Consider the following 26,323-nt stretch of genomic DNA (forward strand, 5'->3'; position numbering starts at 1 on the left):
TTTAAAATTTATTTTATTTTTTTAAAAAGTAAATGCCAACTTAGTTATTTATGTGTATATTGCATATTTTATGTCCTCTTTCTGTGGGTCTTTCTGCCTTTCTCTCATTCATTCTGCCTACTCTTCTTTGTCCCACCCACTGAAACACCTTATTTAATTATCTTCCTAAGAAATCCTCAAATAGTTCAGCTTTTGTTACAACTGTTTCATAATCTGATGAGAGCATTTACACTAACTTTCAAAGATTGATGCAGTAAGCTATATGAGTTTGCTGCTGAGAGACCTCTGTGAAGAGACTTGGAGACTGTGTAGTTTTGATTCATACATGGTATTTTTCCTTCTGAGTCTGTATTGAAGGCATCACTCTGCCTCATGCCTGGGAATTTCATCTTGCTGCACTTTGTCTGTAATTATCTACATGTCAGACACCCACTGAAGCAAGAAAAAAATGTTAGGGTCAGAGAGGGTACCTCTCCTTTTCCCCTTGGAATTATGAGACAATTAACTGTGCTGCATGCAATTAGAAACAATGAAAAATAAATTAAATGTATGCAGCCTTTATCAAAAAGGTCAAAATACCCCTTCTATTTTTTCTAACATTAATCGGAGTAGAGCACTTAGCCAAGCAAACATCCGAGGTTGTGTGTCAGAGCACAGCTGCAGTGTTCATCCTGATTATTATTTCTTTGCTGAAGTCCTGTGGGAAGGGACACAAAAACTATAATGAGAGATAATGTTTGTGGAAGGTGGCATTACGAGCAGCATATAGGTAGCTGGGATCCTGTCTGAGATGTCAGATTCTTTGGCAGTGGTATCACTCAAAAAGTGATAGCTGTTTCCTGAGGCTTTGTGTCATACCTGCCTGAGAGAGCAGTGGTTGTAAATTTGGGATTATTGGCATTTTGGATCTGGTCATTGTTGCCATCCCTATGTGCAGCATGTAGTCTTTCACCTCTGAGCAGACAGGTGAGTCAAGTCCAGACCCTGCATGCAGATTGCTGGGCCATGCTGAAGTAGGGATCCTTTTCTCCAAAACTACCGAGATTTGGCTCTGTGAAGGATGCTCTGCCAGGCTTATGTGCCCAGATGTACAGCAGACCTCAACCCTGAAAAAAAGAGCTAAGAGAAGAAAAAGCTCATCTCTGTGGAGATAAGATATGGTAGCACTCACTCCTTTATAACCAATTGATAGAGAAATACGTTGAGAGGGCAGTTAGGCTCTGGTAAGGTCAGGGTTGGAAGCCTGAGGGGCTCAGTTCAGTTCATGAAGTACAGTGGGATGAGTGAACATCTGTATACCTTGCCAGAGTCAAAGCCAGTGAATTGGCTTAGGGTCCAGAGGCTGCCATGAAACACTGTGCTGCATTTTGGGGACAATTTGCCCAGTGCACTTAGAATAAAAAACAAATAAATGATCCTCAAGGAATCTTTCTTTCTTTTCTCTTCCTTTCTGGAAGCTATGTGTAAGTTAGTCACAGCTGAAGAATAAGCCCTGCTGATACAAACAAGAGACTGTAGTTTTGCAATGCAGTAAATCAGCCTTCAATTGCTGAACCAAAATTTCCAGAGGCGCATAATGCGAAGGGCTGATTTAGTCCAAACTCACCCTACCAATTCTACTGTCTTTGCAGTATGCTGAGTCAGTTGTGTAAGTCAGTTGTGTACCAGCCATCTTGAAGCTGGATCAGGTATCGTCTGTCTGCCCCATGCTAACAGCGTGCTGGATCAGGTATCTCATGTCTTCTTCCTGCTCAGATAAAGCATAATGCCAGCATAAATACTGTTACCTGCCTCCAGCTTACTTAACAGAAAAGCAAACTTGGACTTATACCTGATCCACATCAAATTCATCCTGATGAGGAAATCCAGTAGAACCTAGTTTGCATTAGTGCCCATCAGGCAGAATAGCAGCACTCTGCCTCGGCTTCACAGTCACGCTGCACAGAGTAACAGTCCATACCAGACAGTATCAGGTATCCAAATACAGTGTCTTTGGTGGTCAGTATTGTGTATGAGCATAGAGCATACATGTGCACACATAGGTACCTTAATCAGTGTGTACCGGTCACAATTCTTCTAGGTAATTCATCTTTAAGTAAGCATCTTTCAAACGTTGCCTTGCATAAGGGATGTTGGGGATTTTGTCTGTGGTTAATTGGTGTCTCTTTTTGTTTGTTATAATCCAGGACAAATGATACCGGCCTCCTTGCTTTCAAAGACCATTTGCCTGTAACTCAGATAGTGATCACTGACACAAACAGATCAAATTCTGAGGCTGCTTGGAAAATCGGCCCTTTGCGTTGCTATGGAGACAGTGAGTACTAGCTCTTCTCAATTTCCATAGGTACAGAATGCTCCCTCTTTCTTTTTGTTTTGCCTTGTTGGGTTTTTTTAAAAGGTATTTATCTGATGAAAGGTGGCTTTCCACGTGCAGCTCGCAGCTGCTCTCCTGTGCCAATTAACTATAGAGAAGGGGGTTGTGCTTGCAGGGCAGTTCTGGAACGCCGCGTCCTTCAGCACAGGGGCCTCCTACCTGCACTTCCCCACCTTCCACGCCGAGGTCAGCGCAGACATCTCCTTCTTCTTCAAAACTACTGCCGTCTCTGGGGTATTCTTGGAAAACCTTGGGATTAAAGACTTCATACGAATTGAGATAAGCTGTAAGTTTCACTGCCGAGAAATCTTGGTGTATTTGCACAATTTGACAGATGCAGGGAAGTGGGAAGGACGTATTTTCTTGTCTTGAGATGGCTGAAGGTGCCTAAAGAGGATAAGATGGAACCATAAAGACTCATTAATCTAGATTTATCTACCTCTCTTGTCAGAGTTTCCCTGTATAGCCTTGGTCATTACACTTAATCTTGTTACGGCTAGGTTTATCTTTCTTAAACAAACAGGTGACTGAATTTACTTTTTCAACACTGATATTAATTTTTTTTTTCTCTTTAGAGATAAAGCTACTGGTTAGATGTACCTGTAGACTGTAATTTTAGTTGAAAAATGAAAAATTTAATACAACTGCTCTGATGGTTACTTTTATTTCTGTATCAGCAACATACCTGGTCTGATGCAGCCCTAGTTTTTCAGAGGAACTCAGTGCGTATGGTACAGCTGTGAGGTGAGAGTCTATGAAAGACAGGATGCTAATGCAAGATAAGTCAGTCAAAGTTGTAATGGGCCTTGAATACTTCAAAACCTAGTTAAGTGACTACAGTATAACTGCTACTCAGTATATAAAGCAGGGAACTTAATTAGTGAGGTTTTGCCTCAGATGACTTCAAATATTTATTAGTGACAAAAGAGTACTGTAGCTTTGACATGAAAGATGACTTCTGTATGCCAAATTCTGTCAAGCTTAGGAAAAACAAACTGGGTGCTATGCATTTTATAATATGCTTATAATAACCTCAACATAAAATTTAATAAAATAGGGCCCTAAGGCCCTTTGATTCATTAAACCAATGGTAAATGTCATGGTGCATTATCACAAGGTAATGAGGTGTGATTTACTGTTAATTGCACATCAAAGTCCAATTTGGTTGTACTTCAGTGTAATGCATTTCATTCTCAGGGATATAGAAGTAAAAATTGCATTTTGATATAAAATGTAACAAATACTGTAAACTACTAAGAAGATTGTTTAGTGAAAGCTTTTGTATGTGTGTTAAATCCATAGTCCTAGAGAAATTAGTTATTTAAAAGTTTGGGGAAAGCCTTGTCTTTTAAACTTAGGCTTCTCATTAGTAGCTTGATGTCATGTTTCTTGCTGCCAGATGGAATTTGCAGCCTAAAGGCCTTGTATCAAGGAAGCTCTACAGACCAGCTGCTTTGAAGGGAAATGGCCTTTTAGCAGATGCAGGAGCTCAGAATAGATCTTTCTCTATCCCTATGGAGTGTTTCCTATCTTAACTGTCTAAGAAACAGCTTCCAAAACCAAACCTATCCAATCTGTAGGGCTTGAAATAACAGGTTTTTATGAATTTTCAATCCACAGCCTTCTGTTTGGGTGGTCTGTGGACCTCGTTCTCGGTCTTTCTGGTGTATTTAGCATTTTAGGAAGAGTAAAAATAATTAGTAGCAAGAATGTTAAAAAGTTCTGGCCCCTTTCAGAGATAGACAGACTCCTTTATATGGCTGTTGTTTTTCAATTATCATCCTGTTTCTAGGAGCCTTATTATCTCTGGGCGTGTGTCACATATATATGCCTCTAGTTTAGGATCACCAACGAACTAGTTTTGCTCATCTGTTTTTCCTTACTTCTTGGGTCAGCCTTATTCAGGCAAACAAATGCTTGTAGGATTCTCTCCTACCATGTGCAGCCAAGTTCCGTAATTGTTAAGTACATGCATTTTGAAAGACTTAGTCAGAAAGAGCTCCTTCATCTTTTCTCCCATCTTAGCGTTATTTGTCCAAAATCTTTTGCTACCATTGTGTGACTTTGTACAACACTTGGCACTGTTACTTCAAAAAGAGAACTACTATTTCTAGTGCACTGTAATTGTTATAGCAAAAAAAAAGATGGGTACCCACAGCCAAGCATAATCACAGCAGAGATCAAACAGTGCAGCTGTAGGCTTAGATTTATGTATAAGCTGCTGTGTAGGGGATGGGAGGTAAATGATGCTGTATTATTTGCTGACGTAAAAGTTAATGGACCCTATATTTATGTAAGATTTCTTGATGTCCAAACCACAATTTAATTCAGACCTTTGCTTCCTTTTCACATCTGTTTGTCTATTCCAGCCCCCAAAGAGATCACCTTCTCCATAGATGTTGGGAATGGCCCCACAGAAGCCACCGTGCAGTCTCCCACACCCCTGAATGACAATCAGTGGCACTATGTCCGAGCAGAGAGGAACCTCAAGCAAACATCTCTCCAGGTGGACACCCTCCCCAAGAAGGTCCTGGAGGCACCTACTGAGGGCCACTTCCGCTTGCAGCTCAACAGCCAGTTATTTGTAGGTAGGGACTGTTTAAGGGTTTCTGTAGATATGTGCAATATTTCTCTGGCCGTACCTTGGTAATGCTATTGTTTCACCACTGAGCTTGCATGTGGTGACATAATTCTGCTTTATCTTCTTCACTTCTGCATAGGCAACATAAAGTAAACCCAAACTACCGCCTTTACACTCAAAGCGCTAACCATGGTTTAACCATACTATACTAGATGGTATTTTTAGGGTCTATGGTTGCTTGAAACATATTTATTGCCAAAGAATTCATAGTATGTCTTTTTGTGCAGCACTGGCTGTGTAATTTGCTGTAGCAAATGTGATCTCTCTTTTTAGGTGTAATGTAAAAGGTACAAATTCGTCATTTAATTTGCTGGGGCAAAGCCTGATGACAGTATGGTCTTAAAGTCTATTCCTTCAAGCATGCCTCCCAACCCCTTAGTTAACCATAGAGTGCATGTGTGAGAGAATTATGAACACGGTCAAAGCAAATACAGTTATTTTAACTGAAGACTCTTTCAAAGGAAGAAAAAAAACAACAGAAAAAAACCCCAACAAAACCCAAAGATCTCTGTTTGCATGTAGTTTTATTTCCCTATCTCCCTTGCAAATGAAACCTAGATTGGGACCAGCTTGTATTTGACAATATAATTAGGGATTACTAAGGGACTTCTCCTTTTTCTGTATTCAAACACCATCTTTCTGAGTAATTCACTCAGTGATGGAATGCGTTGTAACCTGCTTCTTATTCAAGGCCACTCAGGTAACTACTGATTCTTTCCTTAAAATGGGTTCTCTTACTTAGCTGAAATTCTATAGCAAACCTCAGTCTGTCAGATCATTTTAATAAAGTTTACCCATGTATCCACACCCTTTTTAAAGAAGATTTTGGGATATTTATTTGAGTTTTTATAGTTGTAAGTGTGTGGTAATTACTGGACTCTGAACATGAAGAATGAATCTGTTAATAAATAGATACAGCTGCCTCAATGGCCAGGAGTCCTTCCCACATAGCTGTTGATTTGTACCTAAAATGATCTCTGATACACTCAGCCGGAGGAACATTCACTGAAGAACTCACAAAAAGGAGGCTTAAGAGTTTCACAGTGCAAGGTTTCTGTTTTCTTGTATGAAGCATGCTGCTAATCACTTCTTTCTCAGATGCTAAGATGATCCTAACAACATGTTCTGCAGGAGGCCAGGCCTGAGGGCAGTAGGGTTGGGCTGCTAGACACCTTAGAAACATCAAAGAAATCTAGCCAAGGTACTGTTTCCAGTTAGAAAACTTAAATAATTTAGTGACTGGATAGACTTTTGCAAATTTTTGGTTGTGTCTTTTTAAAGGAGTAAAAATGAAGGATTTCTCATGTTATCTTTCAGATATGTCATATATATCATCTGCTTACCATATCACATCTGAAAAGCAGTGTCTGCCTATAAGCTTGCTTCTCTGCCTCAGCAAAATGAACAGGTTACCTGAATTAACTTCACGGTGGTTTTAAATTGACATAGTCAATGAATTGCGTCATGGAAATCCGCGGCAGTTAAGGACCTTAGCAGAGAAATGTGCCAACAGGAACCGTTGTGAGCAAAGACAAATGCAAAGCCCTGTGCCTAGGACAGATAGCATCATGCATCTGGGGATTGAGTGGATGAGTAGCAGCTGTGCACAAAAGGTCCCATTGGTTTTGGTGGAGTAAATCTGTGCTCGTCTGAATGTAGCCCTGCTTTGAGGAACAGGTCGGACCAGCTGGTCTCCAGCAGTGACTTCCAACCTAAATTTTTCTCTGATTGTACTTAATATTTACAGCAAACTCCAGAACAGTTATTTGTTTCAGCCAAGAGGTGAAAAATTCTCACTGTACAGTAAATAGGTTGCATTCGCTTGTCCATCCACACTTCTACTGAGCCCTGAACAAAAGGGAAAGAAAACTTAATGTTTTTAGTATTACTTTTTCAGCCCTTAGTTCTACTGTATTGAAGACCACAACTGTCTGTGACTTCATGAGTTTTCCCAAGAGCAGTCAGAAGAGATGGAAACCTGGGCAGCCTCCTGATTCTGACGCTGTTTGTCTCTGTGTGCTTGAGGGAAAAGTGGCAGAAATCCAACAATACACAGATGTGGCATAATTTCTCTCTACTGAAGGTCTCATTCCAGTCTCTAATAGGAAGCAACTGATTTAATATCTCAACCATGCAGAGTGAATTTTATCCCATCTGAAAAATAAATGCATAAACAACATTGTATAAAGGAAAGCAGCAGCAGCACGTAATATTACTCCCTACTCTTCCTGTAATCCACAATATATTTGTTTCTGCAGCATTCTGCATACTGACAGTGATTAAGGGGTTTCTACAGTTACTATGCACATTCTTAATTAATAATCTATATAACTGTCATGATTTGCTATTTTTAAAATGTTCCAAATATTTTTTGATTGGATGTCCCTGTTTTATTCCATTTAAACATGGAACTTTGTTTCGACACTGGAGGTAGCTAGTCATTAGGATAAAACCTTTTTTTTTCCTTGATTCCTCTCCAGAATCAATTCAAATATTTTGTAAATCTCATAAATAGGGCTCAATGTCAAAATTTAATTTAGTTTATTTATCTTCTGGAAGGATTTATTGATCCTTTGGGATGAAAGAACTATATTGGTATCATGTAGCATTATGATGATGATCGAACGGAGATCCACTGCAGCTTTCAAACTATGATTATTTTCCTGTTGCTTCAGAGACGTCAGCCTATATGTAGTAGATGCGAGGTTGTTTTAGGGAGTTATATACATATATCACACATATAAAATAAATTTGGACATTTGTAACATTTGACTACAGGGGCAGATGGCATATAACATAATTTTAAGAGAGTTCTGCTAATTTGGACCAATTAACTGCTTGTCAGCTGTTTCTGACTGATTATGAATGAGTTATTTACTTTTGTTTTGGCCAGTTTTTTCCTTCTTAACACAAAAAACAGATACATTTGCGACTGTATGTAATAGAAGAATATAGCTCTTGGTTTTTTATGTTAGTTTGTTGGGTTTGTTTAAAAGTTGGCCTGTCAAACAGACTTTTTATTTTCTATGACGTATAGTAAAGAGAGTTGAAGAGAAGCCTTGTCCAACAATGTTAACAAAACAGTCAGTTGTAGGCAGTCGTGGAGCTGTGCTTCATTTACTTCTGATCCAGCAATACTGACACATGGTGAGGAAGTTAATCAGCCTTTAAATACTTTGTAAGGATGGGAGTTAAGAAGGCCTGACTTTCCTTGGAAGTTTATCTTCAGATTGACTGACTTAGGTATTTTAGGAGATTTAGGTTTTACTGAAGATTTTCCAATGACTAAGCACAGAGAAGGATTTCTCTTTTATGTGTGTAGTTTCTTTTATGTCCACTAAGGGATGAATTGACACTTCCGTCTTCCTAAGTGGAGACCTTGATGCTGTTTCTTTTATTTTCCTCGATACCAGTTTTTTTGAGTTATGGGAGAAGATATTATCTCTCTTAAATTTGGGCAAGGAATTAAATAAGACTGGATTCAGAGATTAAAATATACCATGTGTGAGCAAATATTCTCTTACATAAGAAACCAAACCAAAAAAACCACAAATCACAACAACTGTCTAGTCCTTTTAGACGGAGAAAACACTGGTTATGAACAAATACAAAGCTCTATCCTGAAGACTGTGAAAAATGTGAACTTGAGTTGTCTCAGAGGGATACTGATATATAATGACAGCGAGTTCAGTGTTTGGATGGTTGCTTATTCCATCAGAGAAATGTTCAGAGACTATAGCAGAGTCTGGGAGCGTCACCATGACTTACGTTGTCCCTATGCTAATTTTGAGTTGTGCATGTTCTTGAACTTAAGCTTGTCTGGGTCATTGCTAGGGTAAAAATCAATTTTCAACTTGATGTGTGTACTTAGGTGTAACCATGTGTGTGTTTGATGTTCTTAAACTACGTTTCTATGGAGTATCTCTGAATGTTAGGCTTGTCTTACTGGGCACATTACATTACTTGGATTAATAATACTATCTGCGAGAAAGCTTCTTCACTCACTTCTGGTTTTGATAAGCATAAAGTAGCCATAATTCATTATCTGTATGCTAATGCACCCCAAAATACTTCCATTTTGGAGCTTGTACAACATCACAGATAGAGAAGTTCACGCAAGTTTTACATATCCTGGAAAGATGCACTGATGTAGTGATTTCTGTTTACCCAAAGTCTCTTTTATACATTGATATTTTATAAAAGGAATTGATAGAGCTGAGAATCAGATCCTTCTTCCCATATGCTCATAGTATTTATCGTATTCACAGAAATGCTGGAACTTATGTGTCATTTCTTTCCATACCACCTGTTCTCCATTCAGTTCTGCCCTGCCACCATTCATTGCTCTGTTTTGTGTTTGATTCAGTGGTCTTGGCTGTTCTTGCATGTACTGACATGATGTCTGCCCTGCAGGTCTGTCTTTGGGGTATGTTCCCTTTGGGGGAGCAGAGCCTAAGCATTTGCTCTGACCAGCATACCACATAGTATGTGTAAGAAATTGTCATTGCCTGATGTTTCGAGGATTCCACTGCAGTAATGATTTCTTACACGTGCTTTTCAAAATAAACCATAGAAAATGGATACCTTCTTACTGGATCTGCCTGAAGATAAAATCAAAATGAGGGGAGTCAAAATGGAGTTTTCAAATCTAATCCTTCTCCTTTTATCTCTTCATCCATAGCAACACAATGTGACACGATTTGAATTTGCAGTTCTTGTTTTATTCCTTCACTTTCTATAAATATCTGACTGTATCCAATTATTGTTTCTCTCTGTTGTGGAGAAACAGTTTTGCATAGTCAATAAGAGACAGAAGTGTAGATTAAGTAATGTGTATATGATTAGCAGTTAAATGTGTAATTGACTCACAGGGCACGTGTATTTATCTATGTAGTACCAGAAAGAGTTTTTCTACAGCTACACTTATTGAAATAACTTAGAATAAAGACAGAAAGTCTGCTTAAGGCCAACATTGGCACACATGGAGTATGTGTCAGGCTTCTGCGATACTTTTCTGTGTGTGCAAAGTGGAAAGGAGAAATGACTTTTCATTGCCAGTACATGCAAGATCAAACAAGCTTGGATTTTAGAGCAGCCTAAAGGAGGTAGAAAACAATTTCTCACTTTCTTTTAGTGGGTATTGGCTATCTAACTGCTTTAGGCTGCTTTGTAATCCTCGGTGATAGCATGGATATCCATTCACCTGGCTATGTTTCTTCTGTTAATTTAAAAAAATTACAGTAGAAGGAGCAAACCCCAAACAAATGTATAGGCTAGATAATATCAACTGCACCAAACTGCCCAGCAACAGGCCAGTTTGGCACATTACTTGCTCCGAAGAGACAGGCAAAAACTGACCTTTCAATGGTCAGTTGCTTTCAGCATTCAAAATGAGCGACATCCTTTTGGACGGTGGAGCTGTCTCCTGATATATCCTTGTGGTCCTGGAGGAGGTGTATCATCATCTCCTCTCATGGTATAGTCTGAGATGAAACTCTGGCTTATCTAGTGGAGAAGGCATGACCGTAACAGTCCAGTATAGGGAGGGGAGGGGAAAGACAGTCCTCGCAGACCTCTTTGAGAACAGAATTTGCACTCAGATTGGTAACATCAGAGACGCAAAATACAAATTCTAAGAAGTTAATTTGATGTGTAAAGCCTTGATTAGAAGTTTTTTGTGCTATTAATTTGGTATGTTAAGGAGAATAGCAAAGTTAAGTGCTTGGGTTTCTGGTTTTGTCTTGGGAGCAAGGGAGTGAGGAATCCTTGGGTGAATCTCCTCTGTCTGTTGTAGACAGTCCAAATGCAACATACCCCAGAGAGGGTCAACATCTGAGAACCTTTCTTGGGAGACACAGAAAAGGAAGGTGAGAAAAATAAGGAGCATACTTTGTTTACTGTTGCTTTTAAAGGAATCTGTAGACACTTTAGGATATCTTGGAGGCCAGGAGGAGGAATTAATGCTTAACTCCTTCTGTACCCTGACTGCTTTGTACAACTTTCAGTTTGAGACTAACAAGTGTGACTTGGGTGTGTTCTGAGGAACATCACAGCAAGTTCTCCCACTCCTGAGTAATAATAATAATGATTCTTATGCACCCATGCCCTTTACTTTTCTTTGTATCAGTTACATAAAGCAAGAATGTTCCTAATACTTATTCACGCTGCTTCAGCCTCCCTAATCCAGTTCTTAACAACAAAAAGTCCTTTGCTTTTTAAAGCAAATCCTCAATTCATTGATAGAATGTTAATTATTTAGCCAGTTGTGTCATCAAGCTACACTGGGTGCTCAGATGTGAGCTTCTTGCCCCCTCATCTCAGACTGTCTCTTCCTTGCCCCAAGGCTTCTCAGGAAAATTCAGCTGCATAAATACCTTGCTGAAAACAGCATAGTTCTTTTGACTGTCACCTCCACTCAGCAAAGAGCACCCTTACTTAATCTTGATGTTTATGGTCCTGAGGCTTATCCTAAAATCTGTTTTACTGAACAAAACATTTAGATCGCATCCATGAAATTGTCCAGTCCAACAGTCCTACTAGAATAGGAAGAATCTGCAAAGCCTAATTTGGGGAAGGGTTTTGTTTATTTATTTTCAGTTTTTCTCTGCTTCACAGGAATGTATTTGAAGATTAGGTCTAGCTAATTGAAGAAAACTGACAAAATAATAAACAGATTTGCTTAATCAATTCTGTGTGGATCTAGGATCATATAGATGGTCAAGCTGAATACCCTTCAGACATTAAAAGAGAAGAAGTGAGAAATTTACTTTACATGGCTTTCCAAAGTTCTTTAAAAAGCAGTAAGAATATGGGTAGTACAATATACATGACATCTGCGGAAAAGGTAGCAATAGTTTGTCATTTATCCTTGTAATATATATGGTTACCTCCTATGCAAAAGAAATAAAGTAACCAGTAACCCTAAAGGGAGAAATCACATATCTACTTACTTGGACATGGCTGAAAATTCTGTATGGTGCGTTTGGTTTTGGAGCAAAATCTCCAAAGAAAAGGATCCTGTGTGCACAGTGCAGCAAATGCAGAAGGCCCAATTCTTGTGCTCAGAGGGCCTTTAAAATAAGTGAGCTAACATTTGCTTACATGAAAAGAAGAGCTGGCTAAAGAGGAGCCAGCTCCTCCGTGTCTCCAACATACTATCTGTAGTTCAATTATTCTAATTTAAATCCAGCATTTCTGCTATTGATGTACCAGAAAGAAAAATATGCTAGAATGGTTTAGCAGAACAATAGGGTTTTGGTGAGATTGCTTTTCAGACCATTGCTTCATTCTCTTATTTTGCAGAAGTCTTGCTTTAATTAAACAATTTATGAAAAGCAGATGCTCTTCTGCAAGGACTTATCAAAAGATGTAATCTCTTATCTCATGCAGTTTGATATAGAACCAACTTCTACAGAAGAATAATTTGGAAAGATAACTTCTTTCACACTGCTTTTGCAGGAGAATCACCAATAAAGCTAGCATTTCATAGTCAAATGCTGATAACTCCTGAACCAGAATTAGATTTCCTAGCAGCAATCAAAATTGCAGTATCTTCAAAAGCAAAACATTGGCAACTGCCACACAAAGCCTATAATAAGAAAAATGGTGATATTTTCACAAAGTAGTCTTACGATTATCATTATTATCATTCTCAAAGACTACCTCTTACAGAAGAAGTGTCTTCATTGTAACACTGCTAGCGTTTTCATTGGGCAGAAAAGAAACTAGTAGAGACTGAACTGCTCTCTTGCATAGGTCCATACAGCTCTGGTCTTCAGGAAGAAATGCAATTATGTTTAACAATTGTAATAAATAACACTACTGTGACCTGAACTCGTGTTTCTCGCCTACAACAGCCATTCACATGCAACATCAGGTTGGGCAGTCATGCATAAATTCTGACTCAAGTCATTTTCCTTCAGCCAGCAGGCCTGGTGCTGAACATGATTCATCCTTGCTATCTGGACTCATCAGCATGTGTAACTCACCCCTGCTGTTGGGATTAGGGTGTTATTTATACTCTGTACTATGGAAACAAATAGAAAAAAAAAACGTTTTAGGCTTGGGTTTCTCGTGTATTAGGTGATATGCAGACATACGATAAAGAAGCTAATCTTTTTCCCAAATGAATTTGCAGTTTAAATGCCAGACAGGGCAGTAGATAAGGCAGGAAAGAGAAGAATGGCAACAAGAAAGTGTCACATACAGCTTTTTAGTCCTTTCATAAAGATAAATAGAGACCTTTATTTTCCGGGGCTGTCCATCTGTCATCTTTTGCTTCTGTATGCATTGCTGTATGGTAGATAATTTTTTTTAAAATTCATGGATTCGTATTTGTACCTCTGAATTGGACTTCAGGGCTTTGATTACTGTGCAGGCTCACCAGTGAATGCATGTCCTTTTTTCTCTATTTTTTTCAGGGGGAACAGCTTCCAGACAAAAGGGCTTTTTGGGATGCATTCGATCTCTGCATTTAAATGGACAGAAGCTTGACCTTGAAGAGAGAGCTAAAATGACACCTGGTGTTAAACCTGGATGTCCAGGACATTGCAGCAGTTACGGTAACCTGTGTCATAATGGAGGAAAGTGTGTGGAGAAATATAGTGGTTACTTCTGTGATTGTACCAACTCAGCCTATGAAGGCCCTTTCTGCAAGAAAGGTAGGCAGCAGGCTTTGATCCTAAGTCCTTAGTGGTCTCTGAATTACAACACTGTTTCACCCATGTCAGCTTGTGTCCCTCATGTTATAAGATGTTCTACTATCAGCTGTCCCTTCAGCATTACTAAGTGTTTATCTTAAGCAGGCTATAACACGTCCTTTGTTGACTTCAATGATGGCCTCGGAAGTTAAAATGGTGTTAATTGTACTTTTAACATTACCAACTATGTCCCACTATGATTCCTATATTCAGTTGCGTATAACTTGGCCCAGACATTAACAAATAGGGCTGAAATTGTTCATAACATTTGTCTGCCTGTGTCTGAATGTTTAGTGTACTTGTTTTTTAACCTCATTCACCTTTGTCAACCTTACAAAATCTTGAGAGCTTTTCTTTACAGAGTTTTGCAGCAATGGTGTGACACAAAGAGGTGGTCTTTTTATGTTTTTTTTCCATTCTTATGACAACCCATCCAAATGTTAAAAGATTTTAAAAATAAGCATGAAGCATTCAGGGGAAAACTGATTTGCATGGTTTGGTCTTCGGAGAATATGTCCTCGCTGAACCTTTCTGGTGGCTCGTAGGAGATATTGCCAACACCAGAAAAAGGAGCATGGCAGATAAAGAACATCCCATTTAGACAGAATGCTCTTTGGGAGAGGAAGGAACTGACAAAACTCTTGCTCAATAGCAGCAAGGTGCAATGTGAGTGTTTTAATTTCCACAGCTGCCCCTCACCTCACAAATGTGGCAGATTTACTAAATGGGCCACATCATCTGCTGGTGTAAATTGGGTTAGTTGTACTGCAGTCCACAGACCTATGCTCACTTACAAGAGCTGAGGAGTTGGCACCGATGCCGCGAGGGGCGTATCAAATAACCACATGGTTTCCTGTTAGGAGATGCTGCTCTAGAGGTGGAGCTGCTTTATTGGAGAGAGTACTTGCACTCAGTCTGTAGCTGAAGTTATCACCATCCTGACTTCACTGTGCCTCACATTAGAAAAAACTGCTGCGTTTCATGGCCGTACAATGTTTTGTTTATTGAGAACATAAGCATGAGTTCTTGGAATCTGAGCATGTGCAGGTAGATGCTTCTCTTCTTTTGGAGGTACCAAAGACAGCTTCCCTCACTGGCTGTGTTTGGGTCAATGTGTTGCTTTATTAATGACTTTGTTTAAAATGGGAACTGGAAAGGACAAATATATTGTCTTTACTGTGAGGGGAAGACAGATAATATTGCCTTACATGTCAGAGGATGGTCAACCAAGCTGATGGCCGACAGACATTTTGACCTGTTCCATCTTGTGAAGCTCTGATTCCAGCACTAAAATAATTGATTTGAGAGGCCTGTTTCCGTACACTGTCCTTCTCTGTGCTAGACAAACAGACTATAAGGAAAGACACACTGCTGGTCCAAATTAAGGAATGGTGATGTCAGCTGAGTCAGGAGCATTTTGCAGTGTTCTGCTTCAGAGGCAGTCAGCTCATGTCCATGTCTGTCTGGGCAATCTGAAAATGCAGCACCTGAAATTATTCCCTTGGTTTATATATGCTTTCAGAGGTTTCTGCATTATTTGAAGCTGGCACTTCCGTTACCTATGTTTTCCAAGAACCTTATCCTGTCACAAAAAATGCAAGCACCTCAAGCTCTGCCATTTATGCGGATGCTGTCATGTCCAAGGAAAATATTGCATTTAGCTTTCTCACGGCACATACTCCAAGCCTTCTGCTGTACATCAACACTTACTTTCATGAATATTTGGCTGTGATTCTCTCCAAGAATGGTAAGTACTCTTGATTTGCTACCAAAGGGAGACAGTGTAACTGTGTTAAGTTTTTTGTGAGAATAGTATAGAATACTGCACTGATTTAAATTCATTTCTCTGTCTGCAACTTTATCAACTTCGTGGTATTCAGTTCATGCAAATGGCCATCACTCTTGTTTATGTCCCTTTATTTAGCATTCAGTGCTACACTTGTCTATTCAGTCTTTGAATAATCATGTTGTTTGGGCTTAAAATGTGCTTTGACTTTCATTTGACAAGACTATACAATAGGAATTCTTTGATATTTATTCCACACTGAGATCCATTAGGCCTCCAAGATAAGGGAATGAGAAATATCATGAACATACAAGAACACTTGGTGCAGAATATATTATCATTTTATCTTTTGCATTCTGTCTTGGCACATCATTGTTCTTCTCTGGGTTGTTTCAACGGAATATGGCCAGCAAGTCTGAATATTAAAGCCAGAAAATGTCAAAGTTTTCTAGGTTCACTAACCTCACACGAGGTGTAAATCCATTTTTCTAAAAAATTATTTCAAAACATGTAAAGATTTTAGGGGCGTAGGCCCTATGTCTTCTCAGAAAGACTCTGGCTCCTGAGTTCTTGCAGTCTTTCAGAAAACTCACTCCAGACAAACATCATCCTAGACAAATGGGGATGTTTGAATTATTCAAGAGTTATCAGGCACTGGAGCACTGAAAGTGACGAGTAAGCGTATTGGTGAGTCACTAGCCTGTGGCAGAACGATAGAAAGTTAATGCTATGTGGTTGAATATGTACATTTGACTGCATGACCCAGACCACTCTGAAGCCTTACAAATTCCGACATAGCTAAGCTTTCAAGTACCAGTTAAATGAAACTAGAAGAAGGAGAAAAAAAAAAAAAAAAAAAAAAAAAAAGAGGTTTTGTTCTCTGTATGGGCTTTGCAGTACTTTATCTCCTGGTTATGTCATGTGGCTAGCATTTGGGCTGGCATGGGATGAGTATCTAAGTGCCTGGGAGGGGCAGCTGGGACACTATCAGCCTGGTCCCATCTTCCCTAAGCGAAGTCACAGCAAAGCCGTGGGACTAGAGGAAACCCTCTTCTCTCCTCTCCCATCCAGGCCCAGTTTTCCATCTCTGATTTGCTCTCAGAGGCAAGTGTTTGTGATTTTCAGATGTATGAATATTCCAGTGCATAGCTCCAGGGTGACAGATATTAGCCCCTGCTGAGGTGAAGCCTTGGAATCTACTTCTCAGTTACACTTGGGTCTCTTGGTGCCACTCAGGCAATTGAAAATAGCCCTAAACTGAATGAACATGTAATATCCATTTAAACCACTTTTCCTGCGGCCAGAGTAGTGTAAAATGAACTTAGAAACGTGAATCAACTGACTTTTATTGATGAAATACAACCATAAGCGATTTATAATTGTGACATTCTGGAAGGGGAACTCTAATGGTGGTTGGGGAAGGGTTTGGGGTCAGGGCACCAGGATCTCTTGTAGCAGCTCAGCGGGAGCAGAGACAAGCCTTGCATTTTGGCAGCTGCACCTTCCGCAGATCGCTGCTTTGGTTTGGATGGAGACAGGGTCTCTCAGTACTTCTGGAAATTAGGTGGAGCCGCTCTCAGCACACTCAGGCAATTTAAACAACAGTGCTTTTCTCAGATCTGTGCCTCTATTTACTCACTTGTAAAATGAAGATAATAGTAGTTTAGAGGGTTGGTGAGATGTCAGGCTCCAAAACTCTGGACTATAAAATGTAGCACTATATGTAAAGAATTATTAAGATGACTAGCTGACCTTGGTTAACTCCTGAAAGTCTCTTTCAGGGTTACTCTGTGCATGCTTCTGTGTCATTCTTTGAAGACATTTCAGACATGTATATTCTCTGCCTTTTGTCCCAAATGTAATAATTTTTAAAAATCTCATATCCTCTTGTTTTTTTAGTCTTGTTGGAATTGAAATTATTCCAATGAAAATAATGTTCAGATATGTTACTCCTTCTTCCCACAAGTTTATGCTTGCCATAAAGTTACCAGACTATGAATAACAATGTACTTTGTAGCATTAAAAGTGAGCACGATTCCTTTTCTCTTATTGGCTTTTTTTCAAGGAACCTTTCTGAGTCTGAGAATGTATAGTAGAACCTAAGCAGGTCCCTGCTGGATAACTGATTGGTTAAATAAAGGTTAGGCTTCAGTGAAATGGGAATGGTCATTCTCACTAAGAGGTGAGCAGTAATATTTTTTGCCATAGTCCTAAGACCCTTTCCACTTGTTAAGAAACTATATTGGAACAGTCTATGTATGCATTAATACTTTATGTTCTGTAAGTGTTTTTAAAGCTACTACTCATGTATCCTGATACTCTTCTATTATCCACAAAATAACTACGCAAATTACTAGTTAATAAAAGTGACAATGAGAAGAATGTTTCTGGTAATTCTGACTTCCCATGTTAAATATTTACCATAAAATAAGTGAAGGTGTCTGCAAAGCTTATTTAGAGTTAGACTGTGTTAAAAAGGGCTTATATGAAAGTGAACTTGTATAGGCAGCTATGGTCTAATCCAATCAGGTGTGAAACATTTCCTGTAAAATCAGTTGGTTTCAGTAAAATTAATAAATAATCACATTTAACCCCAACACACTTTGCACTGTCAGTCTGTAAAGAAGGTCATATCATTACAAGCTACAGTACATATTGATTGAGACACTAGGATTGTGGTAGTAAAATGATTAATTTAGAATTACCCAACAGGCCAGTGTCAGATCTGGGAAAGGAAATAAAATCTCCTCATGGCTTCACCCACCCAGATCATTGCTGCCCACACAGAAAGCCCTTCCAGTGCTTGGAGCATTAGAGAGGGGAAGTGAAGGAGGTATGACAGGTGTTGGGTACCACCATGTGTCAATGTCCACAATTTTAGACCTATACAGACGATCTCCTCCTGTAAAAGGAGATGCTCAGTAGTGCCTAGCAGATAATATTTCTAGAAACAGTTCCCGCCCAAAGAACTTACCTGTATTACAAGGTTGTTCTTACCTCTGATCAATTGGCTTAAGTCCTGGCAGCTTATGGGTAAGTTTTCAAAAGCTGATGTTTTTAAAGATGACTTAGGATTCTTTCAGACATTAGCTAGTACTTACGCTTCTAAATCATATGTGCGCCTTTGAAAATTGTATGCAATAACATAGCATTGTCCTCTCCTCCCCAATCTCACATACTGTACCCATGGACTTTTAGATTACACATCTATATAGATGTGCATGTATTGTATATAGATGGGTATGTATGCATGTATATAGATGGGTGTATGTATATGGGTATGTATGTAAAACTCACATAGACCTATTGATCTCACATCCAAAAGATTAGCATGTAATAATTAGCAGTGCATTTTTAATACCAGTGCTGTAGAAATTTCAAATTATAGTGCCCATTACTAAGCTACAGAGAATGGGTAAACGTCTCTAATTAGACTTTTCAGTGTGCCAGTCCACAAAAGTTATTTACATCATGGGAAGATACTGCCAAGAAAAAAAATAGGTTTTTTCTTTCCCAGGCTAAATTTTCACTATACATCTTTTCATTTACATAATTTCACCAAGTTACCAGAATCTTAGTGTTATTATCTTTCCCTTGATCCCTAAAGACAGTAATTGATGGGGGAGAAAAATGGTAAGAAAGAAACTGTTCAGTGCTTCTCCTTTCTCCATTCTTCCTTCTCCCGCTGCAAGTAATCAAATACGCTATGAATATGATGAAGTATATTGTCTAGAAAATGTTTTCCCAAGTCTTCGATTCTCAGTGTTGTTGGCTTTCTCCGTGGAAACAATATGATTCCTAATCTAGAAAAACAGCAGATAGCCAGCGTCAAAGAAAAGAGATAGAATCTCTAACTATCCTAGAGTGATTGAAAATTTATCTGTATTTATTATCTTATCTCATAAGAAACTAAACAATTTGAGTCTTTTTTTTTTTTTTTTTTTTTTTGGTTTCTATCCAGTACCTATTGCCATTGCAGTAAGCTCTGTTCTCAATTTCTTTTGGAAAGTGAGACTCTGAAATTGCATAGGAAAGATTAAAGACAAGGAAAATCACACAGTTAAGAACAAAAGTAAAATGAAAACAGCTGGAGTAATTCTTCTATTAGGTCTCTGATACTCAGAATGTAGTAACAGGACCTAGATCGACTCCACTGCCCTGTCCTATAAGGTCCTGAAATCAGCTAATATTTGAAGTAAATAGGAAAAGAAACCAAAACACGTAATAAAGGTGAAGCTGAATTAACACTGCAAAAAAAAAGCAAGTGTCATCAGTGAGAAGCTACTGATTTTTTTCTTTTTAACAAGCTAGAAATCTGCTGTAATCTCCTCCTGTCTCTAAGTCAGAAGCAGCCTTCCTGTTGAAGGCGTGTAAATTCTCCTTATTGTTTTTGCCTTGCAAGTCTGTTGAGCTGCATCTCCAACAACTTTTTTCAAGCAAAACCAAAGCTTTTGTGCTTCAGTGGTAAAGAAAGGCAAAAAATCTAGTTCAGTTTTTTAGGCAAAGAATCTTTTGATTCTGTTCATGCTGTACACTCTGGAGTTCAGTGGGGCAAAGATAAAATAATTAGGGAAAATAGGACTTACTGAAACACTGTGGTGGGTTTTGGGGGTGATTTTGCTGATTCTTTTGCTTTACCACCTTGCAAGTTTTGGTTTTGGAATGTGGGTACCACAGGACATAGCTAACTGCTGCAGAAAGACCCTCTAGGCTATGCTAGTGCAATTGTCTTATCTTTCCTTTGAGAACACCTTCTGGCTTACAGACTTTCAACACCCATTGAACAACCTGCACAATTTATGTGACTGAAGTGGAAAATGGTGCCAAGGTTCAGGTATAGTTATTTTTAACAGTTCAGGAGCAGGAATGTGAGTCATGTTGGTAAGTGTGGGAGACAGCTTTTTTGAGGAGACTAGTTTTCAAGCAACTGTCTTTGAGTGACTGAGAATTGTTCACAGTCTAGCTCTGGTTCACAGCCATTAAATTATTTCATATAGCAGATAGGACTATATATCTTCTAAATATAATTTCAAGTAGTTGTAGTTGGCCCTGAAATCTTATGTTACCTACTGAGTGAGGGGCCAGTGAGAGTTTGACCAGTGAATGTAAAAGAAATTTTTCCCAATTGCCTGTAAATGGAAGGCTGGCTGTGGCACCATGAGTAGAAAGGGTAGAGGTGGCAGGAGATCTCTCAAATAGTTTCTTTATGTAAATAGAGAAACTCCTGTGGTTAGAAGCAACTCTAGATCCTTGGATGATTCCCTGATGTAAGCATGCTTCACAGAAAAGATGAATGCTGAGTTGAGTTTTCGGTTCAAATCCAGCTCTAAAAAGTGTTTTAGGGAAGAGGTGGACTTGGTGCCCAAAACCATTTTGTTTGTTTTAGCATAGGGCACTCTAAATGTGCAAAACTAGCTTAAAAGGAGTAGCAGCCGCAACATTCAGCCAAGAACTCTGACGGATTTCTTTATCTGCTTTCCAAGAGGAGAGAACTGAAAGATCTGTCTCATTTGCTGAACTCATGGACATGTTTGTGCTCATGAAGATAATTTTGCCATACTGAAGGGTCAAGACATGTTATGGAGACTCACAAGGGAAAAACAAAGGAATTGTAATTGGATTATATTGAGCAGGAAAGGCTGAGCATGCAGTTAATAATTGATCTGTGCTCTGAATATATACAGACTGACTTTGAATTTACTGGTATCTGGCATAAAATCTCAGACCACTGGCTGCAGATAACCAGCTAGAAAGAAAACATATATTCCCATTTGCTTGGAGGAGGTGCTTATCTCCTAGAAGACTTAAGTTCCTACCTTGTATTTTGCAGTTGAAAAGTAATTTTTATTGTTAGATTTCTGTGGAGATGTCCTGAAATGGGAGGGGAGGAAGGACAGAGAGGTCACAAGCAAATCTTCTCTGTCTTGCTTGTAGTATCCTTATTAGCATGTTAATTTTTCCCATAACATATCAGTTATGCCATCTGCATAACTAAAAGGTGACTTCATCCTTCTTACTTGATGGGTGTTCATGCCTTAGTCTTTATGAGTGAGACTGGCCATCAGGAATCCCAGGTGGAGACCAGGGGAAAAGTCTGGAGCAAGGAAGGTGTATGCTTGGTGGAAGAGGATCAGATCAGGGAACACTTGAGCAAACTGGGCATACATAGATCAATGGGCCCTGGTAGGATGCACCCATGAATGCTGAGAGAGCTGGCAGATGTCATTGCAAGGCTACTCAAGGGGTGATGGGTGCAAACTGAAACACATGAAGTTTCATCTGAACATCAGGAAACATTTTTACTGGGAGAGTGACTGAGCACTGACACATCTTGCCCAGAGATTTGTGGAGTCCCTATCCTTGGAGATATTCAAAAGACATCTCGACATGGCCCTGGGCAACTGGCTCTAAGTTTCCCTGCTTGAGCGGGGGAGGTGTTGGACAACGTGACCTCCGAAGATCCCTTCTAACCTCAACTGTTCTATAATTTTGTGAAAGATTGCAGGAGAAGGCATTTGAAGGTAAAATAGTGAAAGTGCATGTGTATAAGCATGTATTTTGCTGCAGAAGAGTCATCACAATGCTACCATTATATGGTTCTTGTACTAGGATTGTTACTAAATAGATGTTTCATCCTTCCTCTAATTTTCCACATTAGATGACTTAAGAACATGAGTCAGGTCTTTGTATGCCAGTGGTTGTGGCTTGTTATGAAACTCAAATATTTCCCTTGAGAGTTTGCTATGATGAGGAGAAGGTCACTGATTAAAGGATCCAACTTCTCCAGTATACAGAGGCTTAACCTATGAAATAGGCAATGCTTAGATGGACTTACTGGTCAGAGGAGCAGAACATTTCCCAGAGATTTGTGACCAGCCAGGCAGTGTCTGTAGAGCTCAACACAAACAAGGATCATTAACCTCAGAAAGCCATTAATCCACAAAGTTCTGTGCTGTCTTTATTATGAGTTAAGAATGAAAAGGAGGTTTGCGAAGAGGCATATGATTATTTTCCTCTAGTTTTATTTAAAATATTATTGCTTGCTCTCCTTCTCCACAGACATCGTGTAGTGCTCAAATTGATTGATTCTTTTTTTCTGTTCAGACCATCTTTTTCCATGTTCTCATTGCTGAACATTATGGTTATTTGTTAGGTCAGCGTGAAACAAGTCTTTGCTTGAACAGCTGTCTGTACTACTGAAACTGAAATAGGAATGGTTGAAAGATGTTAGGAAAAGAATGGAAACTGTGAGCCAGGATCTTGCTGAGGGCAGATTGGTATGAATTCCTCAGGGTATCACAACAGAGGACCTCATTCTTTTTTGCCTGAGAGCAGTTCGCACAGAGTTAGTGATGATGCATAATTTGCAAAGCTATGTTGAACTTTTGGAATAAAATTCATAGGATGATACTTTTTATTTCATTCACTGGGTAAAGAATAAAAGCTCTTCCTGCCGTCCTGGCTGCTACACGAGTCTTAAATGAAAAGTACAGTGTGAGATGAAAGCCTGTCAAGATTGTTCTACATACAAAGGTGAGTAAATCATAGGGCCTACTGAATGTCTGACCATGAGAAGACTGATGGCATCCAGTGTGTGTTTAAAGACAGGAGGAGAGATCTAAGCATCAGATCCAATAGTATCATACAGATAGCTTTTGTTAATGAAACGTTTTAAACTGACTTTTAAAATTCCAAAGAATGTGTAGAAAAGGTATAGGTTAAAATTTACCAGAATAAATCTCATCATCAGAAAGCAGGTAGTTTCAAGGAGATTTAACTGCATCTGATACCTTCAGATCTTTCCTTCATCTTTACGTTCACTTACCTTCAGGAAAAAAAGATAATTAATGTAGCATCACTTTGTAAACGAAACAGCAACCAATTCCTTCACCAAAAAGAAGTATCTGGGAATGAAGAGATAATGTTAATGGCTAAGACTATTTTTTTTAAATTGCTGCTCACCCAGAGGTTTCATGTCATTTTTCCAAAGGATGTTAACATTCATCTATTTTACCAACTGATAAACACAAAGAAGGAGGACAGTTTGTCAGCAGTCATCAAGCTGGTAGATCCTAAATTATGGCAGTGCTCTGTCCATCACCTCCAGGGTACATAAATACACCACTGTGTACACTTACCCATAAGTTTAACTGGAGAGAAGTGTTTAGCATTCTCCCACATCCATGGGTTAGCTCTGTGGCCATTTTAGGCCCAGCCATGTCAGTGTGGACATGTGCTATTTTGTTTAGACAAGTGTTCCCCTTAAAATCACTGGAATAAGCTCTGTGTTTAAGGCACACCATATGTGCATCATGAGCTCTATGACTGTGGTCCTCTGGGTCATCTTTTAGACTTGCTGTATTTTCTAGCTTTGGAGCAAGAAGCGTCTGCAGGTTCCTTTTTAATTACTAGTCAGCCTGTGTTCAGCCAACTGGCAGCTGGTGGGAATGAGATGTCTACAAAGGTTAAACACATTTGTCAGTCACGTAAGGGAACTCGCTATGTTTGTGGATGTTTAAGTGACATTCTCAGTCTGGCTCCGGTTGCCTAGCAGGACCGCAAAGTGAACATAGGTTCCAGGTAGGCTTCTTTAGGGGCCCTTGGGGATATGTTTTTTTTATAAGATGAAGAAATGCGACATGGGTGTATGTTGTTTTTTTAATATAAGATAGCCTGAATATGATCCCTAAGTCCAGAATGTCTCAAGCGTTGACTGGGAGGCATTCAAATAAGCACCTACTTTTTTCACTACCGTGAGAGATTACAAAACATAGGAGGGGGAAATTTTTTTTAAACTCTTTGAAATAGTGTCATCTAAGCAAATGCAATAGCTGAGTAATCATATCAGCAAACATGTTCAACAATTTCACCTCTTTGTTTTCTCCATGCTAAACAAATAGCAAGAGTAACCTCCTAAAAATGTGCAAGTGCTTTCTTAGTTAAACACCACTGGACGCTGAAGAGATGGGCCCTTTTGATGAAGAGTAAATTTACTGAGTAAATATCCCTGGGGAGAAGCTGCTAATTAAGGAGCGGGTTTCTTAGCCAGCTGCTCCTAACTAAGAAAATTGTGTTAATTTTTAAATTTCTAGGCTATGAAGGAGGATACTGTCATGCTGAAGCTGTTCAAGTTGCCAGAGAGATATTTTGCAGTAAAGATGACTGAAAAATTTCAAGCGCTGCTCTGCTATCAGGAATGAACAAACATTCCACTTCACAAGCTACAAATGGCTTTCTGGGCTAAATACTTTAATATTTTTTTTATCAGCAACATCAATTGCCCCACTAATATATTCCACCTTTTGTTTAATTGATGCCTTCCCTGATTATTTTCTCTTTTAGCTATAGCTCAGACGAGTGCTGAGGTTGAGTGCTGAGGGTGGATGCAGTGGTGTAGTTAACATCTTACAGTCTGACAAGGGTGACTGCCAGTTTGAAACAGCTATAACAAGTTCTGTTAGTCCAAGGCCTTTGTCCTAGCACAGTGTTTCATTATTTTAGACATACACTTTTCTCCCAAATCAGAGTTGTCAGCTGCCTTGATTTAAATGATTTTTCCTGGCGTTATGTGATGGTGATAAAGTTGTATGTTTTACATGTGCAACCCACATGTGCTCCCTGAACAAACCTCAGCTTCTCCAAGCAATGCAAGATGTCTTGCCAGCTGCTCCAGCTAGTTTAAGTCATTAAAAAATGCTGTTGAAGACGGCAGAGATGTTTGATTCAATCTAGGCTCATTTAAAACCAGTTTCTGTAAATGGAGGTCCTGCAGAGATGTTTCAGACTGCAACGGCATGTTGTTCCCTTCCTTCCTGTTTGGTTCTTCAAGACTAAATGACACAAGACCTGTGGTCCTGGTGACATGTGTGACAAGAACCTTGCTTATGAATAAGGGATTTATAGACCAAATTCCTGGTATCAATTTTTTTTTTGATTTCTGCAGAGCTGCTTTAGCCTTTTTTGCCAATATCTAGCATTCAGTGAGATATTTCAAGCCAGGAAGTCTTTTCCTGCACTAGAACGCTCTCTGTAACATTTTCTTATGCTCTCTTTTCCAGCTGATGATTTAAAAATTACTATTTGATTTTCCACAAAGGCTTTGACAGCCCAGAATGAATGTAAAGTTAGTGGGCATAGCCCACGAAGACATTGAATGTTTCTGACATTCCACTCAGGCACTGCTGTAGACACAGGCAAAAGAAGGACAACTCTCCTGTTCACATGTTCAATCAGAAAAAGTTTTGGGCATAGAATATATAACATCATGGACAAGATATTTCTTCAGACTGTGCAGTTTGGGAATATTTCTTTCTTCTTCAGGCTGAACGCTTTGAAATCTCTAACCAGTTTCATGTCTTTATTACCACTAGACTTAAGAGCTGCTACTACGTCTTTCTTGTCCTCAGCAAAAAGATAGAAGTAGTTTGAAGGCACCATGCTATTCTTGTAGCTGCCTGGAGGTTGGTTGCGCTGACACTGATCATTAGTGTACTGTGAGCAAGTACTAACCCTGGCCTCCATCACCACTGAAAGAGTGTCTTGGGAATTTTTTGTTTCAGAACAGTCATCCCCAACCTATTCACCAGCATGGGATAGCATAAATACTGCCCTTTGGTTTCTATTTCCCAGAACTTCCTTCTGCACAAGGGGACCCCCAGGAATCCTGTTAAAATGGCTCTGTAGCTGTTTGATATCAGCAGAGACATGTCATTCAGCCCTACAAACATGGATTATACTAGTGCAGATTACAGACTGAAGACCACAGTGATGTGTAGCAAGCCAGCTTTGATACTGGTAGTGGTCTCATCACAGTAGCATGGCAG

General features: G+C 39.2%; 1 protein-coding gene across 1 annotated transcript in view; it reads left to right on the forward strand.

The window, feature by feature from the left end:
* Positions 1-26,323, forward strand: part of CNTNAP5 (contactin associated protein family member 5) — a 291,688-nt gene that overhangs the window by 243,697 nt on the left and 21,668 nt on the right. Inside the window, exons 15-19 of the mRNA XM_086464950.1 lie at positions 2,187-2,314; positions 2,490-2,660; positions 4,744-4,962; positions 13,436-13,675; positions 15,237-15,461. Of these exons, the coding sequence (XP_086321076.1) occupies positions 2,187-2,314; positions 2,490-2,660; positions 4,744-4,962; positions 13,436-13,675; positions 15,237-15,461 (983 nt within the window). The remainder of the gene's footprint in view (positions 1-2,186; positions 2,315-2,489; positions 2,661-4,743; positions 4,963-13,435; positions 13,676-15,236; positions 15,462-26,323) is intronic.

The sequence above is a fragment of the Leptosomus discolor genome, chromosome 5 (assembly GCF_034619465.1).
Source record: "Leptosomus discolor isolate bLepDis1 chromosome 5, bLepDis1.hap2, whole genome shotgun sequence".
Classification (NCBI taxonomy): Eukaryota; Metazoa; Chordata; class Aves; order Leptosomiformes; family Leptosomidae; genus Leptosomus; species Leptosomus discolor.